Here is a 22,504-nt window from a genome sequence, read left to right on the forward strand (position 1 = left end):
TTCCAGGAATGCAAGGATGTTTTAATATCAGGAAAACCATCAGTATAATTGGTCATATCAACAATAAAACTAGCAGAAACCACATGATCATCTCAATAGATGCAGAAAAGGCTTTTGGCAAAATACAACATCCATTCCTATTAAAAACACTAGAAAGTATAGGAATAAATTGAGCCTTCCTTAAAATAATAGGGAGCATCTATTTAAAACCATCATCAAATATTATATGTAATGGGGATAAGCTAGAAGCATTTCCCATAAGATCAGGGGTGAAACAAGGGTGTCAACTATGACCCCTCTTATTCAATCTGGTACTAGAAATGTTAGCAGTAGCAATTAGAGAAAAAAAGAAATCAAAGGAAACAAATTAGGCAAAGAAGAGACTAAGCTATCATTCTTTGCAGACGATATGATGACATACTTAAAGAATCCTAGAGAATCAAGTAAAAAACTACTTGAGACAATAAATAAATTTGGCAAAGTTGCAGGATATTAAAAAAAACATAAATACTCGGCATTCCTATATATTTCTGATGAAATTCAAGAGCAAGTGATACAAAGAGGAATCTCATTTAAAGTTATTGTAGACATTATAAAATACTTGGGAATCTACCTGCCAAAACAAACCCAGGACCTATATGATCACAAATATAAAACACTTTTTACACAAATAAAGTCATATCTAACTAATTGGAAAAATATTAATTGCTCATGTCTGGGTTGAGCTAATATAATAAAAATGACAATTTTACCTAAATTAAATTATATATTTAGTGCCACACCAATTAATTTACCAAAAAACTACTTTATAGAGCTAGAAAAAATAGTAACAAAATTTATTTGGAAGAATAAATGGTCCAGAATATCAAGGGAATTAATGAAAAGAAATGCTAGGGAAGGTGGACTATCTATACCAGATTTCAATCTGTATTATAAAGCAGCAGTCATCAAAACTATTTGGTACTTGCTGAGGAATAGAATAGTGGATCAATGGAATAGTTTAGGCACACGAGATTCAGCAGTCAATGAATATAGTAACCTATTGTTTGATAAACACAAAGACTCCAGTTTTGGGGATAAGAACTCACTATTTGACAAAAACTTCTGGAAAAACTGGAATAGAGTATGGCAGAAACTGGGAATAGACCATTATCTAACACCATACACCAAAATCAAGTCTAAATGCGTGCATGATCTAGGTATAAAGGTTAATACTGTAAGCAACCTCGGAAAAAAAGGAATAGTTTACCTGTCAGATTCGTGGAGAGGGAAAGGCTTTATGACTAAACAAGAATTAGAGAGCATTATAAAATGCAAAATGAATAATTTTGATTACATTAAGTTGAAAAGCTTCTGTACAAACAAAGCCAATGTAACCAAGATTAAGAGGGAGGTGGGAAATTGGGAAAGAATTTTTACAACCTATGTCCCTGAAAAAGGACTCATTTCTAAAATATACAGAGAATTGAGTCAAGTCTATAAGAATACAAGTCATTCCCCAATTGATAAATGGTTAAAGGTTAGAACTGTCAGTTTTCAGAGAAAGAAATTAAAGATATCTGTAAGCACATGAAGAAATGCTCTAATTCACTATTGATTAGAGAAATGCAAATAAAAACAACTCTGAGGTACCACATCTCACCAGTCAGATTGGCTAAGATGACAAAACAGGAAAAGGACAAATGCTGGAGAGGATGTTGGCAAATTGGAACACTAATGCATTGCTGGTGGAGTTGTGAACTGATCCAACCTTTCTGGATACCAATCTGGAATTATGCCAAAGGGCTGTAAGTGATTTCATACCCTTTGACCGAGCAATACCACTTCTAGGGTTATATCCCAAAGAGATCATAGAAGTTGGAGATAGACCCATATGTACAAAAATATTTATAGCAGCTCTTTTTTTTGTGGTGGCAAAGAACTGAAATCAAGGGGATGCCCATCAATTGGGGAATGGCTGAACAAGTTGTGGTACATGCATGTTATGGAATGCTATTGTGGTATAAGAAACAAGGAGCAGATGGACTTCATATTTACCTGGAGAGGCTTATGAAAACTGATGCTGAGTGAGAAGAATAGAACCAGGAGAAATTTGTACACAATTACCTACACAACATATGTGTGATGACCAACTTTGGTAGAGTGGACTCTTCTCAGCCATGCAGTGATATAAATCAATCCCAAAAGACTCATGATGGAGAGAGATGTCTACATCCAGAGAAAGAACTAAAAAGAACTGAGTTTGTATCCAGATTGAAGCAAACTACCTGATCTTTTCCCTTTTCTTGTTTGGTTTTATTTCCTCTTTATAATTTTTCATTCCATCTGATACAATCCGTCTTTATAACCTGACTAATGTCTAATGTGAAAGTATTTACAAATCCTATACTTGACTGTATGCTGCCATGATGGGGGCAGGGGAGGGGAGGGAGGTTGACAGAATGTGAAACACAAGGAATTGTGGAATTGAATCTTGTAAACAAAAAGTAAACAAACAAATTAATTTAAAAAATTAATAATAAAAAAGAAAGAAAAAAAAGGAGTTGAAATAGATTATTTCTGATTGCATACTGGCTCCAAATCAATGTCAGGGAGAATTCAAACTTAAAATGCATGGCATCTGGAACAACAAAAAAAGTGCTTTTATATTTAAAATCTACAGTTACTACTAACACATAGGTTGAGACTAATTCCTAAAAGATGAATAATTAATTACTAACAGTATGGTTTTTAATTAATAAACTAGTTATAAGAGGGTAATATATTGATCAAAGTCACAATGAGCACTTTTGCAACCATTTCAAGCTGAGGTACTCTTACCATATAAACCAGATTAACAAACAACTCAAAAATAACCTCCACCAATACCATTTAAAGAAACAAAAACCTGCAAGAAAAAAATAATAATTATTAATTGTTTTAATTGCTGGCCTACTTATTATTCCTCAAAATTGATAATTATGTATCTGGACAGGCTATATCCCTGGTATACCATTGCCTTCTCATCTCCACCCTTTAAAACAGTTCATGAGATACCTTCTATTGGAAGGCTTCTCCTGATTTCCCTATGTATAAGTATGTTCTATGGACCTCCCCTCCCCTATTGGAACATAAGTTCCTTGAGGACAAGAACTGTTTTTTTACCTGTTTTTCACATATGCATAGCACCTAACATAGCATCTTGGGTATAGTAGAAATGTTTGTTGAATTGAAATAGATTTAATATTGGTAATGTGCTGTGGAAGCAAAGTTGTTTTTTTTTAAGTCATTGCTTCTGACATGCATATTTACTTACATAGGTGATTTTTAAGTAAAAGCAAAGCTTTAAGTCATAACATTCTGTGTGTTCTGTATTTCTTCCCCCATGAGTTCAGGGTGAGCCAAATTTGGGGCAAAGCTGGCAATAAAGGAACATGTATTATTATATGCACATCTGGAATTTTTAAAATCCCTTTTGATAGTCAGGCTTCCCTGAATTTTATTTTGGTGTTCCACAACCAGAATCTGGTTTGTGTCTAACAATCTTTCAATTTCAGTGTTTCCAGGGCCTCAGTGACCAAAATGAAACACATTAAAAAAACAGCAAGAACATGGTCTTTGAAGTCTGGAAAACATAGCATTATGGGAAGGCTCCCAAGTACTTTTTCTTCAATGGTAGAACAATAGCACTTGGAACAAAAAGGAAAATTAGATATGCATCTAATGCATACATTTTACATATTAGGATACTGAGGCCTAGAGAGATTAAGGAACTTACCTAAGGTGCCACAGCTTCTAGTGTAGTGCCTAGAGCTATAACCTAGGACTCGTGTCCTGTTCAAGAATATCTTGGACCAACTTTGATTATAAAAGGAAACTACATGGTACAGTGGATAGAGTTCTGGATCTAGAGTCAGGAATATCTGAATCCAAATACAGCCTCAGAAACTTCCAGGCAGTATGACCCTGGCCAAGTCATTTGATGCATATTTGCCTTGGATTCTTTGTCTCTAATATGGGGATAATATTAATACCTATTTCTCAGGGTTGTTTTGAGGATTAAATAAGATAATATTTGGAACTCACTTTGCAAGGTTTAAAGCATAGGAATGCTATCTATGGTTATTGTAAGTACCCTTCTTGTGCTAATTAACACAAGGCATATGCTTAAGTATCACCTTAATCAATTAATTATTCCTTCAAATGAGATAATATATAATATAAAGTGCTTTGCAAACTTTAAAAATATGATGTATATTTCATCTCATATTAGTAGGAACCAGATAATTTTCTTCTTCTTTTTTTTTTTTGCAATTCAACAAGAAATACAGATGGTTATCTGCTGTTGTAAATGAATAAACTGGGAAGTGAAGATGCCGAAGAACTTGGTATTAGCAACTCAGTGACTGACCTAGGAACATCAAATATCTATCCACTTTCTCCAGTTCACAATCTAATTGGCCTCTCTGCCCCAGCCCTGCCCCAATGCTACATATAAACTAGGGCCTAAGCACAGGAGAGCTAAGAAAAATACTCAAGACAGTGAAACACAGGCTCAGTTACATTAACTAGGCATAAAAAAGTTGCCATTAAAAAACCCTCTTCCATCTGTTACATTTTAAAAACAATTTATCATAAAACCAACTCCACTCTGTCATTTTAAAGTTCTGGGAGATTTACACAGATGTAGAGATGAGAGGTCTCAGTTTATAAGGCACCTCAGCCAGAAATATTGCTGACACTGTAAAAACTTCAATTCCAAATCAATATGAAATTGCCCTCCAGATGCATTGAGAGGAGCAAGGCACTCAGGAAAAGAGGCTCTCCGTAGAGGTTGGTGAACATTTTGAGATATGAATGAAAATAGAAGCACAACACAACCACTGACTGTCCAAAGGTCAATTGTGACCATGTTACCTATATTGTCATGTTTTATCCTCCCAGAGACATAGAAAACATGTCATTTTAATATGGCATATAGAACCCGAGGAAGAAAAATGTATGTGTCTATAACAAGAAAGAGGAGATTATCTTCTTTAGTTTACACAATACACATATAGGCACCCTACCTCATATCCCCCAAACGCACAGAAAAAGATTCTGATATCAAGTGCCCACAGCTTCAAAACAACAGCAGAAAATATACCCTAGGTTTCCATAAAATCTTACTGAGTCAGTAATGGAAGCAGCAACCATTGAGTTCAGCAGTAAAAAATTATCTCCTTTTAAGTCTCCTTGAGGCTGAGAATACAGCAGACTGCACTTAGCCATAGCAATCAACTGTGATATGAGAAATCCCTGTAAGCAAAGAAATAGCTGCAAGGCAGTGAATAACATTGCAAGAGTAGAAGGTCAGAGCAGCTTTGGAGAAGGGCTGCATGTGTGAGGAGGAAAAGTCTGATCCATTCAACTAATTTTTAACATCTGAGGTCAATTAAACTTCACTAAGTTGCTATACTTAGCTTTGCACCAAATGCTTGTGTATATAAATAAAACCACATTTGATATTTCTAGAAAGCAAGTAATAACTCTATTGCATTTGATAGGTTGATTACTGGTGTGATTTTTTTTTTACAGAATAAAATGTTTTGATTGGCTCTGATTTTTATCTGGTATACTACAGGGTACAGTGATGACAATACATATATCAGTTCATCAATTATGTGTATATCAAGCAGCATTTGTCTGACATCATGCTAGGGACTAAAGATACAAAATTAAAAATGAAACTATCCCTGACCTCAGGGAGTTTATACTTTATTATGGAGATAACACATCCACATATGGTAGTATACGTAGAAGAGGAAACGGATAAGAAGCAGAACTTCGATTTTACCAAGAACTCTCTACCAGTGTAGGCCTACACCTTCTCTGCAACTGGTATTCTTAGTCATGCCTATAGCATTGAAGGCTGAAGTGAGTTACCTGGGGTCACACAGCCAGTGTGTTAGAGGTGTGATTTGAAACCAGGGCTTGTGGTACAGCTTTCTAACAATTAAGGCCATGACTTCGATGTTTATTTTGACGTAAACAAAACAAATATAAGGAAGTTTTAGGAGAGAAGGTAGTGGCAACTTTAATGACAGAAAGCTTCATGTAGAACTTGGCACTTGAGCTGTCTTGAATAAAGCAAGGCATTGTGGGGGAGAGAAGGAAAGGAGGAGTTATTGTTATCATCATCAATGATGAAGATGACAATGATGAGCAGAAGCAGCAGGGGGCCATAATGAAGACTCAGTCTCTGAGTCAGGATGACCTAGGTTTGAGTTCCACCTCTGATGTATTCTGGGCAACTCACTTAATCTTTCACTTTAACCTAGGAGACTCTTAGGACTCTAACTTGTAGAGCACTTGCAGATCTGCTCTGGTAGATGGGGTTTCCTCATCAAGGAACTTTTTACCCATGAAATAACAGGGTGTATCATTAATGCATGCATACATACATACTTGTCTAGCTTATTTATGATTCTCCTTGGTCCTAACACATCCACAGATTTAGGTGGTATTGAGTTAATGTTAAATTATTATTTCTTATATTATAATAAATATCTTTATAGAGTATATAAAACATGTGTGGGGCCAGGGATGCCAAATCTTGAGGTTACTAGGAAAAATAACAGATGGCAACATGAATCAAAACAGAAGCAGCCTTTAAGACTGAACTTGATCCATGTAAACCCACAGCCTGTGTTCAGTATCATTTGAGCTCTTTGTGTTCTCTCCCCAGTCTGGATTCTCATTCCCTTGAGGAAAGGACTCATGTGACTTCCATAGTTCACTTTTCATTATACTATCTTCCCATCCCATGTGGGAAGTACCTGATTTGGTCCTCAGCTTTCTTATTTCAGATAATTACTTTTAGCAGTACAATAATCTGAACACATTCACCAAATGGTAAGATTGCATTTGGCATTCTTGTGGTTTAGGAATCTCTCTTCTATGGTCACTTCAGTATGGATTATAATTTCATCAGAAGAGTCTAGCTGTGGTATGACAAAAATGTAAATGTATTTTTCTAGTAAAACTTTCAATGCAATGGAGATTAGAATGCAAATCAAATTTGTATATCATCTGCATATCTATGCTATTCAAGATCTTCTCTTTCCTAGATGTACAAAGAATGACGTAGCTCAGCTTATCTTGTCCCATGTATTGACAGAATATCTGCTGCCCAACTTGGAAGAATGTATGAGGAGTGTAAAGTCGTTTTTGATCAAATACATGCCATCTGGAAATGTAGAGTCCTATTTTATTAATAAGGAAACAAGGTGGCCTAATGGATAGAGTGTCAATCCTAGAATCAGGAGGATCAGAGTTCAAATGTGACACTGGACAAGCCATTTAACCCTGTTTTTCTCAGTTTTCTAATCTGTAAAATGACCTGGAGAAGGAAATGACAAACCATTCCAGTATCAAGAAAACTCCCAAATGGGATCAGAAAAATCAGACATAATTAATTGACTAAACAACAACAACAACAACAAAATTTATAGGGAATCTCAGTAAAAGAAGACTTAAGTTGTTTGACATTGTAGTCACTATATTTCATTACCCACAGTTTTTTTTCACTACCTGTTCAGTTCTCTGTTGAACAGAAATTGTCAACCCCTAGAAAACACAGTTATGATAATTTCCAGATGTGCACAAAAAAAGAACTATGAAGTTCTTTGTCTGAATGTTATCTTCAATGATGATTTCAAAGTTGTCTATTTCTGACAGAGATGTACTAACTTAATGTTCTGTGATCATGAGACTTTCATGAAGGCTTTAATTATCATAGAAGGACTGTTTAAATAAGCATTGTTAGAAATGGTCTAAAAATCTAAGATTAAAATGGGAAAGGGTATCAGAAATGGTTCACTGGGTATACTCAAATTATTGTATAATTATCTGATCTGTTATATATGTATATATATATATATATATATTAATTCTTTTACTGAATTATTCCAGTTTTCTGAATGTAATTGGCCTTGAACTTTTCACTTTAATGCAACTCTACATAAGAAAAATTACTATACTAAAAAAGTATTTTTAAGATCAGTATGTTCAACTAACAAGTCTCTTTTCTTTTCTGAGTGTGTGATTATTTCCCCTACTAGTGAAGGCACAGGTCTTTTCTTTTGTGTACCTTAAATCTGTGTGGAATTGGAACATGATTTACAGCAGATGACCCTGTAGCATATAAAAATAATTTACTGTGCTGTGTGTCTCAGGCCCTTTAAATCAATAAAGGAACTATAGAGACATCTCAATTAGACAAGTGCTGGCATGGTAAGATCTGCCCTCGCCTTGCCTATATTCTCAAAGTGACAACTATTCTGAAGTAATGCTTGGTTTGAAGTCACCTAAAAATATCCACATTATTTTAAGTTGCTGACATAACATGATCATTCCCATCAAACTCAGTGAAAAATAGAACATGGCCTTGTATAAGTAATGGACTGGGAGGGCTTAGACACACATTTGTTAAAAGTATTGATCTCTGCATTTCTATAACACCTCTCATTACCTTGGGTATACCAGGTGCTTTGACAGAATGTTAAATGACCACACTGAGCACCATGGCATAAACTAAAGCTTCTAGCCCTGTGTATTCCAACCAGTCCCTAAACCAAGTCAACTAAGGGTGCAGATTTTTGACCCAAGTGAAACCAAGACCAGATAGTCTAACCCTGATCTTAGCTTCTTCTTGAATTATTGTAAGGGGCTTCAGGAATTCTGGAATAATGCCAAATAATATAGCTTTATCTTCCTTTTGTCACCTGAGAAGAATAACATGGCTCTGTTGATTTACAGTTGCCTTGTAAGCTTTGAAAATACCTCTTTATACATTGTCATTAGAAATACTTCCCCCAAAAAGGAATGAAATAGGTTGTCATTTTCCTAATTTTACAGGTGGTAAAAATGAGACATGGAAGGGTAAGTAGCCTGTCTAAGGTAACACAACAAGAGGTGAACAAAGATTCCAATCCAAGTCTGTAATCACAGGAAGGTTTGGACTCTCTTTTTAAGGTACAAAACACAAACAGTATACTGTAAGATAAAGAGTGCAGTATTTAGAGTGAGAAATCTGGAGTCCATATCCTGTTTCGAACATGTACTATGCATTTGACTTTTCACAAGGCAATTTACCTTTCTGGGACTTGCATTTGCTCAATGGTAAAATGAACAGATTAGAAGCACTATGACCTAGTGAATGCAGCATTGGACGTGGAGATAGAAAGACCTCAGTTTGAATCCTATCTCTGACATTTACTAGGTATGTGACACAGGATAAGTCACTGATCTCTCTGAGCCTTAGTTTCCCTGTGCTTAAAACTGCTAAGATCCCTTCCATCTCTAATTCTATGATATTTATGAGAGGGTTGCTACAATGGATATCGTAATCTAGACCTTTCCCCCATGTAAGTTTTTCTTCCTTAAAAAGTATTGAAATCATCCCCAAGACTTTCTTTTCCTCGGGCTGGTTTTTTACCCCTAAAAAATATTGAAATTATCATCAAGACTTAATTGGATCGAGGACTAAAGGCTCAGGGTATTGGCATCATTTCCTGGTTGCCTGCCTAGAAATAGACAAAGGAAATTTCTCTCTCACTCCTCCCCCCTCTCTTTCTCCCCCTCTCTCGCCCCCCCCCTCATTTGGCCAGCAGAAAACCATGGGCAACTCAACAGCAGGAGAGCTTCAATTACTTGAAACCACATAGTAACCTTAATGAATATTCCTGATGAAGATTCTTTCCCTATTATGACTCAATATCTCCTTTTGCTAACTGGTGAATTACCTACAAGTGTCTCATTTTATAGCAATATCCATTCTAATTTACCAGTCACATCCAATCCAAAATAGCTTAGACAATCTCTAAGGTCCCTTCCATGTCTATATCCTATGATTCCCTTCTGTCCATGATTTTCATTTTGTCCTCTCCCAGCCATGTATTATCAAGGATGGGAAGCCTAACATTTTTGATGACAAGAGAATGAAATGTAAAACATAGTTAAATATTCAAGACTCTTTCAAATTAGTGTTATCTCTTATAAAGAGGGCAACTCTGTGATTTTGTTTCCCTCTCCTACAGAAATTAGCCTTCTGTGCTTTGAATAATGTAACTCCCCAAATGAGAGGACCTATACTTTCACACCTTGTCTGAAAGCATTAGCAGGATAGACTCTGATATCATGTCCAAATTGCTATCTTCATACATACAGTGGCATAAAGTCTTACAGAATTTGGAGATTGTTCCAACAAAAAGCATTAGATGAAGCAAAATCCATCAGAATCAGAGGTACCAGGTTCCATATTTGAGTAATAACTTAAGGCATATGTCAAATATAACTGAATGATACTAGAAGGATTGTTCTAAGAAGCCAGAGCAACAGAGGTGTGGGTCACAAAAAGATCTGCCCTGGTAAGAAAGGATCTCAAATGAAATAAGAGATTCCATAACAATATATGCAGAAATAAGCTTATAATTCAAATGACGCATTTCATTGGGAATACATAATGCTTTTTCCTTTTTCCCTCAAATTAGACACCTCATAGACAAGACACCTTGTGATATGATCTATCCAGATTGTACATGAAATATACCTCGAAAACTGCTGCTGCAGGCCACGCATTTGAACTCGGCTTCGCTCAGACTCCAATGTCACCTCCCGTAAACGTTTTTCACTTTGAAGTCTTAAGTGTCTCTCTTCCTCCAATTCATGTATCAGCTTTTCCTGCTGCAATGGCATAAAACAAAGGGTTTTAGATGATGAAGAGTTTCTTTGAGACATATGACAAGGTGAGACAATATATGTCATTGAATGAAAATCACACATCACATTTGTCAGTGATTAAAGTGACATTTGTAAATGACTTAGAACTGTGTGACTCTTAGATCCTTCTAGAAGTGGATCTAGATGGACAGCTTCTGCTCTGGCAGTACCCCATAAAATATGAAAAGAACTTCCACTTAATTTGACCTATGAAGGATTCATTGAACCACATGGACAACTATTACAGAGGATAAGCACTTTCACTGATGTGTTATGATGTGTATCAGGGGAGGGAATACTGAACCAAATGTTTGAGAACATGAAAAAGTGTTGACTCAGCATACTAAAAGCTGTAGAGCAAAATTTGCAAATGATTTCGTAATATTGATACATGGATTAGCATGGAACAATATTGGCAAAAAAATTATTGAACATGCTTAAGACCTCATACTAGCTCAGCATTTCTACATTTAAAAAGGAAGATTATTCATTATTACATATGGACCAGTTAATTCATCTGGCTAGTCTACAATGCTAATGAGGTATGAGTCCTAGATTAAATCTTTCTAAGGTTCATTAAGGTTAATACATTGAAAATAATGAATTACATAAGCACATATTATACAAGTAAGTCTAGCTTTCTGTCTCATCCTTCAGAAGGGTGCCAGGGGTTACAAGAGGAATTAGGAAAAGCATGAATGTTTTAACATAAATTTATTCATATAAAAAGCATACTATTTTTTCTGTTTTGAATGATGAATTAGTGATGTCACTTTCCTTTATGAGGGGCAGTGAATTTCTATCATCTTGAGTTTTAGTAAGTGAAGCAGTCCTATTTCCCATTATGTACAGCAAAGATGCAACATCTAACTCTGTTGAGCTGACATTTGAAATGTCAGAGAAAAAAAGGAAAACATAGAGGTCAGAAGACTAGTAGTCTACACATTGGGTTATCTATTATGGGGCAACTTACATCAAGTAGATCCACAGATTCCCAGGATGTCAGGTCAATAAGCAAATTCTCTACCCTCTATATCCTGGAAAAATGCTATCCTAAGAGCTAGCTAAGTAATACCAGAATATGTTGATAATAGAAAGAAAATTGGGCTTAGAGTCAGAAGTCTTATTTCTGATATTGGTTGTGTGACCCCAGCTAATTTGCTTAGTCTATCTATGCCTCATTTCTTCATCTATAAAAATAAGATACTATAGATACTATTTGCACTATCTCATAAGATTGTTATCAAAAAAGGTATGTGTAGACATTAAATCACCACAAAGTGTCTCAAAAGATGAGCTGTGAAAGCACATGAAATCTATTAAAATTTGAAATAGCACTGACTTTTGCAATACACTGTATATTTTTATTGTTTTCTAAGATGACCCCCTGCCTTTTGAACATGACACTCAGGCATTTCCACTGCTACTCTTTGCTCACAGTATACATACAGAGGAACTGTATATATACTCTTTGCTTTCCTCCTGCTTGGCATGCCCTCTAATCCAAATCCTTCAAGAAGAAGCAAAAATCCTACTTCTTTCATGAGTCCTCCCTTATATCATAGTTGAAAAGGATTTCTCTCTCCTCTGTACTCTACTAAACTTCCTGTTTATAATATTCTTCATTGACACCTAATTTATTGCTATAAGTATCTTTTTTTCTAAGTTTATGTCTTAGATCGCAAGTTTTTGACAGCTAATGTTTCATACTTCCCTCTCTCACTTAGGCTTCTCTGCACAGGGCCTTTTCTATAGTGGATATTCAAAATATATTTGTGGGTATGACTCAGTTTGGGGGATAGTCTTTCCCTAACCCAGACCTCCCACCCACACCCTCATCCTTCAAATGCAGCAGCATCTTTTCACACTCACTACCTCCATTATAAATAGAATAAGGGCATCACATTTACACCCTGTTACTTTTCAGTTTTGGTTTAATAAAATATCTAGAAAAGAAAGATGGAAATTTTAAGAAATCAAATACCTAATAAATTAATTTCAATTTTAAGTGCTGCCCTGGTTCATTCCTATTAGTTCAGTTTATAAAGTCTTCAATACACACAGAAACATATTGACTGGAATTTGCTAACAAATAGGTTTAGTGATTTTTGTATTGCTATAGTGGGACAGGTAGCAAAAGGCAGGTAACCAACCCAGTCAAACATAAAGCCTATGAAGGATGGAAAACCCAGCACAAGGAGTAGTATTGATATTTCTTTTGATAGTAAAAGATAGTATATAGATCTACTCCATAAGTACAATGCTAAAATACTCCCTTCCAACATGATTCAGATTTTAAATTACTAACACACTCCCATAGGAAGGTATTTTCTATTCAATTAATTTATTGATAATTCAAAATACACAAGTATTATAAATAAACTACATCAAGGCACATTGAGGATTATAGGATTTGTTGAGACTATGAAGGCCAAGGCAATTTCCTAAAGCAGATTCCCTGAAAATTTTAGCGGATTTGCTGTCATCATTTCAGTTGACTGATAACCTACTATTCCCTTCCATCTTCCAGGGTTTTTTTTTTTTCTTCAAAATGTAAGCCATGACTTAAAACCCCAAGTGAAGTACTGATTGCTTTACCAAAATGGTGCTAGCCAAAAGGACAGACAAATTCTGAATAAATTTTTTTTCCTGGGGAACAGATGATAAAAGACATGTGCCAACTCTTAGTAGACAGAGGAACTGTATACATGCGATGTCGCATACACTGTCAGACATTGTCAATTTGTTTAAATGCTTTTCTTTGCTAATAGGGAGAATTGGAAGAGGTGGTGCATAACAAATATTCTTGTATTAGGAAACTAGATGCATCAACCAATCAGCAATGATTAAGGCATTTAGTGTATGCCAGAGAACTTACTGGGTACTGTAGAGCCAAAGAAGGCAGAGAAAGAGTCCTTACCATAAAAATCTTATATGGAAATTGGAGAGACATCATGAATACACATGAATACAAGAACTTTATAAAATACATGTAGCAATAAAATTATTTTTAAACATGGTGTTTGCAGAAGGCATATTATGATATTAAATTATGTTCCCTATCTCATCTAGAATGTAATTCATGAGAGAGGATACACACACATACATATATATATATATGTATATACTTGAGCATTGATGTAATTTATTAATTTAGGGGTTTATTTTTTTTCGCTTTTTTGGAGGGGGAAAAGCAGGGTAATTGGGGTTAAGTGACTTGCCCAAGGTCACACGGCTAGTTAAGTGTTAAATGTCTGAAGACAGATTTGAACTCAGGTCCTCTTGACTCCAGGGTTGGTGCTCTATTCACCGTGCCACCTAGTGCCACATGTCTTAGAGACCTAGGCTGTACATTTCAAAAGGTTATATTCTTTTCTTGACCTCTCAATAGGTATAAGCATTGGGTTAGAAAAGATATTCAGAAGTCATCCAGTATAGCCTTAAAATGATTCACTTAAATGCCATATCTACCATATACCCACTGTACTTGCCAAGATAACAACTTAGCATTCTCCTTCAATTGTCTTTCCCCTCTTAGATTCCTATATCACTATGTTAAATGTATTGACATTTTCCAATGGCCTATTTTCATGAGATGACAGGAAAGTAATGTTTGCAGGAAGAACTCATCATAATCTTTGGGTTAATTTACGTTAATTTATCATTGTATCCTTTCTAAGAATTTACTTCTACTTTGGATTACAAATGCTTATTTGAGTTATTTTCTGGTCAGAAGTCCCTTACCGTTGTATATTTCCCATTCTATGCTGTTGTTAAACGTGCATAATTTATTGATGCCTTTTGCCTAGTGTCAATAATTTCCCAATATTCATTTTCATGCCAAAGTAATCTTCCTTAAGATCTGACTATTTTACTTTCACAATCAACTAACTCCTGTGGCTTCCCATTGTCTCTAGGATAAAATATAACCTACTTTATTTAGCTCTGCAAAGACATATACAATCTGGCCTTAACCTATTTTTTTCAGCCTCACTGGATATTACTCTATTTCCAATACTTCAAATCTAACGAAACTAGCCTTTTCTTTGTTCCTCACATGTAACACTCCAGTTCCCATCTCTGACTCTTTGTATTGGCTGATCCACATCTCTGGAATGCATTCCATTCTTATCTCTGCTTCACTAAATACCTCTTTTCCTTTAAGATTCTGCTAAGGAACCATGTTCCCCATGAACACTGAACTGCTAGTACCTTTCTCCAAAATTTCCTTATAAAAAAACCCCAACTACTAGTATATATTTATATTCCTTAGCTATACATTTATTCTGAATAATTAGTAAATAAACATTAATTATTTATTATGAACCAAGCACTATGCTAAGAACTAGAGATACAATCTCTAGATTCTAGAGCAGAAGACAATCACCCCTAAAAAGGAGCTCCCAATCTAATGGGGGGACAAGACACAAACAAACTATTCAGGGAATAAATTGGAAAAAGTCCACAGAAGGATGTAGAGTTAAAAGGGATGAATGAGTGTATGTATACACATATATAAATGTATATAATACATTTATATATGTGTATAAATTATGTGAATATATATATATACATACATATACATATATATTTCTTGTCTCCTCCATAACAATGTAAGCTAATTCAGAATAGGGATTGCTATCATTCTTCCAACTTTTATCCCTGCACCTAGTAGGTGTTTTAGAAAAGACTTGATAAATTGATTTCATCCTGACCAAAACCTCTCTTGTATAAAAGAAAAAGATAGGCAAAACCAATTAAACAACCATGCCTGAAAATGTATACAATATTTTATCCATATTCTTACACCTCTCTAGTAAGAGGAAATGTGATTGACAGTTCTCCAATGCCTTAATTTTTCGCTGATCTTCTACATTTCATATAAAAGACCTGTGATTTCATGGATGAAGATATTCTATCTGTTGTAGATTATAAACTATCAGTACCTTAGCATAGCTGCCTACAACCTTTTTTATTTTGTAAATAATCAATAAAATTAGTTGACCACTTCCCCATATTTGTATATTTATTGATAAATTATATACATATAATGTTTTTTCTTTTAAATAGTATTTTATTTTTTTCCAAATTTAACATTAATATTTTTATGAAATTTTGAGTTCCAAATTTTCTGCCTCCTAAGATGGTAAGCAATTTTATATGGGTTATATATGTCAATCTACATATAATGTTTTCTAACAATTATGTATTAAAAAGCTTAATAGAAATTTTTTAGGGTCAGATAAAGATGAAATAATATTTGCTCCTTGAGTCAATAGGGAGATGAGTATTTATTGGATGAGAGTGATGTAGTCAGACTGGACTTGAGGAAAATCATAGTGGCAGCTATGTGGAGAATGACTCAGAGAGGACAGAAACTTGAGGAATAGGGTTCAATTAGAAGGCTACTGCAATAGTGTATGTGAAAGGTTGTGAGGCCCTGAACTAGGGTAGTGGTTGCATGAGTGGTGATTAGAGAGTGTGATAGTAAAAGGAGACATACAGAGGTAAAAATAATTTGGCCCATCTGATTGGATATGTAGGATAAGAGAGAATAGGTAAATGACATTGAGGTTGCAAACATGAATTACTAGAACAATGGTGGTGCTTCAACATTAATGGGAAACTCCATTCAAGCATGGTCATCTTGTGCTACTCCATTCTATTAAAAAATAAAAGAAGTCAAGCAGGGCTCTTTCTAACTCGACACAAACTTGAAGAGTGGCACTTCATAAAAAAAGAAAAAACATAGTTATTTGAGTGGGAGAGGAACCTTTCAAGATACTGCAGTGTATATTCAGTGTTGATTAGATTGTCACCCAAAGACACATTTATGCTTAATCACTCTTTGTCTATTGACTGCTTCCAAATTGCCTACAAACCACTGCAAGTCTCCTCCACCATCAGAAACCTCTCACTTGATCTGTCCATTCCTGTTATTTGCCATTCCATATCACTCTATCTTTTGTCATTAAACTCTTTCAAAAGGTCATCTCCAACCAAGATTTCAATTTTTTCACTAATTCTTAATTCTCTATGGTGGGACTTCGGACCTCATCATTTGACCAACACTAATTTCTCCAACATTGTTAACAATTTCTAAATTGCCAAATCTAATTGTTTTTCTCAATCTTCCTCCTTCTTGACCTGTCTGCAGCCTTTGATAGTGATGATCACTCTCTTCTTATTGATAATCTTGTCTCTAGGTCTTCATGGCACTACTTTCCCTTGTATGTCCTCCGAATTCTGTGATTGCTCCTTCTCAGTTGCCTTTGCTACATGTTCATTCATATCCTCACTGCTAACTCTGCTTGTACCCCAGGGCCCTGTCCTGAATCCCCTTATCATCTTCCTTCATGCTATTTCATTTAGTGTTCTCATCAGCTCTGATGGATTTGATGACCACTTCTATGATTAATGATATATTTTCTATGATAATTCTATGCTAATGATGCTCAAATCTACTTATCCAGCTGACCTCTCTCCTAATCTCCAAAATTCATCTCCAAGTCTCTTAGACATCCCAAGCTGGATGTCCTCTGCATATTTAAACTCAATATATCCAGAAGTAACTTTTCTCTCAAACCATTCCCTCTTCCTAACTTCCCTACTAAGTTCAAGGGCATCACTATCCTTCCAGGCATTCAAGTTTGCAACATAGGTATCATACTCATTCTTTTGCAAACTCCTGCCTTACCCCCATATCCAATTTGTTGCCAAAGAGACTTTTGTGATATCTCTTTTATATGTCCCCTTCACTCCTCTAACAATGCCACCACCCTTGTATAAGCCTTTGTCACCTCATGTCTGGACTACCACACTAGCTTTTCAGTTGATCTTCCTATCTTGGGTATTTTTTCCCACTCTAGTCCACTCTTGCTACAGCTGTCAGATGGATTTTCTTAAAGCACAGCTTTGACCAAGTCAGCCCTTACTCCTATTCAATAAACTCCAGGCCCCCTAACACTGCCAGTATCAAATATAAAATCCTTTGTTTTGCATTCAAAGCACATCATAATCTGACCTCCTCCTATCTTCAGTCTTCTTAAAGCTCAGTTACTCCCATAGATTCTGTGATCCAATGACACTCGTTTTGCTGTTCCTCACACACATATCCTGAATGGCATTTTCACTGACTATTCTTTAAACCTGGAATGCTCTCCCTCTTTAACTCCACCCATGGCTTCCCTGGACTCTTTCAAGTCTCAGCTAAAATTTCACCATCTACAGGATCTTTCATGATCCTCCTTAATATCAATCCCTTCCTTTTTATTATCTCCAATTTATTCTGTGTATAGCTTGTTGGTACATAGTTATTTGCACATTGTCTCCCTCTTAGATTATGAGTATCTTGGAGGGGGAGGAGGGTGGTCAGGGACTTATTTTTACCTTTCTTTACCTCCCCAGCACTTAGCAAAATGCCTGGCACATAATACATACTTTAATAAATGCTTGCTGACTTACTGGTTGCTGGTCAATTGGCTCCTGTTTGTAAGCTTCTCTGAACTTATCCTTTGTATAACAAACAAATAACAAAAAATGCTTCTTGCTGGGTCCATGCTCTTACTTTTTTTTAAAGATGGAAAGGATTTTGGAGATAATCAATTCTTATTTTGAATACAAGGAAATCCAGGTTCAGGGAGGTAAAACAATTTTGTTTATGGACACAAAGGCTACAAATGGAAGAAATCAAGTTTGAACTCAGTTCTCTTGACTCCAGATCTAATGACAGTTCTACTATAATTCCTGAGAGAATATAACTAAGTCATTACAATATAAATCAGTTTATATGCTTCAACATCTCTAGGTTAGTAATAGATTACATAATCTCTATGTCTATATTCTCTTTGCCTAGGAACCCTACCCCCTGATTTTTGTCTTTTTCTTTCTGTAAGTTAAATTCCTTGTATTATTCTATATCATTTCTTATTGTCATTTTTTAAGCAGGTACATAAAATAGTGTGTGCCCTTCCTTTTCTCCACCATTTCCCAGAGTTCTGCTTGTTAAGAACATTGGGGAACTAGAATAATCCACTCCACAGTCATATATTTATTTCAGTGGCATTAAAGGTAATAGAGCAAACTTCTTATAAGGGTTCATTAAGCCAACATATTATATATTAAAGGAATTTGTCTTTACTAATCATTGAAAATTGAATAAAATATTGCATATCCATGATTTAAAGAAGCAAACAAATTGTCATTTTTCTAGTTTGAATTTCAAAGTACATATTAATGCAAGAACAACCAGGGTAATTTAATCATAAATGTTGCCTACATCACATGTATCCCTGTGTGGGCATTCAAAAGGCCATTATTTTGTATTTGCACCACCTTTTGACTTTAAGTGGATAGCTTTACATACCTTGCACCAAAGGCTAATTGAAAGCCTTCAAAGCATTAATATATTATTTTGCAATGCAATGGGTGTAATGACTCACCTCCAGCCCAGGTTCTAATTGTATTGGATTGTTCGGAAAGTATCAGCGTGAGATTGCACTGGGTAAGCCAATTAAAAACTGACCAAGCAACTTAGTCAGTGCGTGGTTTCCCCCTTGTAAAAGCTCAGCCTCTGTCTCAAGTGCCCAAAGATAAAGAGAACTGCACATGATAATGTTAACAATATTGCATGTCTGTTTCACAAATACAGTAGATGTGACAGTTAGGTTTATGGTCTGACATATTATTTTGATGTGTCTTGTTGCTGATTTTAGGGCTTGAGATATGCATATATATGCAAAAAAAGTGAAAAGAGGAATTCCCCAAATGGTTCTGACACAAAATCACAAAAGTTTCCAAATGTTAGGCCTATAAGTAGATATGATTATTTGTTCTAGTATTGCCACTATAAATCCCATTGGATAAAAATTTATAACCATTAAAATATAGGGAATGAATATGTGAGTATTCCAAATGGAGTTGGGCAGGGGGAGGTCCTTACAGACAGTTATAAATAAGCAAGTGTCATGAGGGAAGGCTACATAAGATTAAAGAACACTTCTGTATACTAGTGCAGAGTACTAGTGGATTTGTGGAGAATGTACAGATTACCCAAAACAACTATTATATAAGTATGTGTAAAAGGGAATTTCTGAGAAGTTGAAAAGATATGTATCATAGTGGATTTAATGATATAGAAATAAAGCAAACTAGTAGGATATGATTACTATTTTTAGTACTTTCTCATCTCTGTTCATTCAAAATAAATTACTAATTGATATTCTTAAATCTCAATTCTGGACAACATACTGCCCCCAAGTCCTAATATACAGTGAAGGACATTAAGTAAATATATTCAGACCTATGACAATCATACTATTTCCCACATAGCCCAGAATTGTGCCCAAAAAAGAAAACGTATTTTATTCCTTCAGAGATCAACAAACTAAGCATATATCAGCAGCAACATTAGATTGCAAATTTTCATGATAACTGCTTATCTCCTCAAAAAACCTGTATATTTTATATCAATTTTATAGCAAATCAGTATAAAATGAAATTAAATTAATTAAGCTCATACTGCTAATTACAGCCACATTTAAAATTGTTTTTATACGGATTTCAATATTTTACACCTCATGAAGTCTACCTACATTAATCTTCCCATTAGTTATGAAAGAATTGACTGTACTGGAAACAAAGAATCATGTAGGAACTTCTGGAGTTGATAAAAAAAATAAGTCAATGTTGTAGGCAGCAGCAGAATACAAATCAGAATAAAGATTGGAGGATACAGACAACTTTGTGTGTCTCAGCAGTACTGATAATATCATCCACGAGGGGCAAAGCTTTTATTGAAACAAAAAAAAATGTAGTACACTTAAAAATGGAGAGAAAAAAGAGAGAGGAAAGAAGGAGGGAAGCAATGGATGGGGAAAATAAATTGGTGAAGATGGAGAGGTGCAGAAAATCAGATAACAAAACAGACAAACTGACACCCCACATTGTATATAAGACCTTGAAAATAAATGCTGAATGATTACAGGAAAAGTTACACTGGTGAATCAATTTCTCAGACATAGTGATTTTCTTTATGCAAAGATTATGTATATATTTATTACTTAGTAGAAGAAGACAGAAATGAGCTTTATGGGATAAATATTTTGGGACAGATTGTGCAGAAAAGCATGACGGAACTGAGGCTTGGCGTGTCAGGATTGATATGTATTGTAAAGGCATGTTCAGAATAAACATAATAGGCTATCTGGGTTCCTAACAAGAAAAAAAAAAAACAAAGGAAGAGGGAATACATTGTTTGTTAGCAGCCAATGATTACGATAATTTATTTACTAGAGAAAAAGAAAAGCAACATTATGGTACCTTGGAGATTCAGGAATATAAATTTAAAAAATCAAAGACCAGGAGTGGTAGTATAGAACACTTCACAGTGGGAAAAGCCAAAGAGGGGAGTGATATACTATACCAAATCTACATTTTTCACTAATTAAGGATTTTCATCATTCACGATCACCTTTCATTAAGTGCCTACTTTGTGTTGTAGAAAGAACACAAGGAATCAAGAGGCATGGCTCTCATCAAAACAATAACTATCTGAGTGACCTTCGCCAAACATAACAAGATCAACATAATGTTGCCTTTTCATGTTTTTTTTTTAAAGATTTGTGACTACTTTATGCTGGTTGTCCCATTTGAAATATTTTTAATTCTTCCCTTGTTTCTTTTATATCACAAAGACTTCAATATCACTCCTTTGCCTCTTTGCCAGAGAACAATTTGACAAATAACACTTTTTCTCTTTAGTTATTTTAGCTCTATCTGGTTAAGGCAACTCTTCCTAGTAACTTTCTTCTTGTCACCTTCAAACCACACATCCCATTTGTCACCCACTTCCCAAGCTTTGAAGTTTCACTTAGTTTATTGATTCTTTTTTCCCCTTTCTTTTACCTAGTTATGTAATTCTTACCCATTAAGTAGTAAACTCCCTCTTCCTTTTTTCACTTTGAACTTGTTGTCTTAATTTTATTTTAATTTCATTTTCTGTGTTTAAAAATATTTCTTTCATTCTCTTCATTATTTTTCTTCCATTTCTACCTTTTCTAGATTTTCAAAATTTGCTTCGTGAACCTTATATTTTTTTATAATATCTGTAGTCCCAGTATCATCATGAAATTTAAGATTCTAAGTTCCTTATTTTGGCTTCTTCTTCTTCTAAAGAGTTTATATGTTATTGCCTTGAGGATCATATATCTGTCTTTTCATGACCAGTTGCTGCAGGAGACAGAGACAATAGTAGTGTTGTCCCATGGTAGGAATTTTCTTATGTCCATGACTGTCCATTTCATTACTATCCACTTGACCTTTTCCATAACTCTTTTTTGCCATTTCCCATGAAATTTCCTCTCTGTATTTAGGCCTTCCCACTCTAGTAGTTGTCAATTATACCAGGAGTTCAAATTCCCTCATTGTTACTTTGAAATGACAAGCTCGTCACTGGAATTAGATTTTTTCCCCCTTGCTTTCTATCCTATTTGCAATTCACCCATTCTCCTATAATTGTTCTTCCTAAGAAATCATAGGTCTATTTTCCCTTCATTGTTAAACTTTGACTTGATTATGTTCACATATTCCCCTCTAATCTTCTTCTTCTCTCCTCTTTTATGCACCCACCAATTCTATAGTTTATTCCCACAAAAAAACATTGATTTGTCGAGAAGCAGTGTATTATGAAGTTTAGTCCATGATTTTTCAGGCATGGTTCTCCATCGTTACTCCTATTTAATTTGTGCTTTCACCCTTTTCTCCT

At 35.1% G+C, this 22,504-nt stretch overlaps 1 protein-coding gene across 8 annotated transcripts in view; it reads right to left on the bottom strand.

Annotated features, from left to right (window-relative positions):
• Window positions 1-22,504, bottom strand: part of NCKAP5 (NCK associated protein 5) — a 1,185,533-nt gene that overhangs the window by 509,811 nt on the left and 653,218 nt on the right. For all 8 annotated transcript variants that reach the window (XM_069067791.1, XM_069067792.1, XM_069067796.1 and 5 more), the window contains one exon: window positions 10,571-10,704. In XM_069067791.1, the coding sequence (XP_068923892.1) occupies window positions 10,571-10,704 (134 nt within the window). The remainder of the gene's footprint in view (window positions 1-10,570; window positions 10,705-22,504) is intronic.

This window comes from Petaurus breviceps, unplaced genomic scaffold, assembly GCF_028583685.1.
Source record: "Petaurus breviceps papuanus isolate PSGF00001 unplaced genomic scaffold, PetGlider_PUasm1.0 90752, whole genome shotgun sequence".
Lineage (NCBI taxonomy): Eukaryota > Metazoa > Chordata > Mammalia > Diprotodontia > Petauridae > Petaurus > Petaurus breviceps.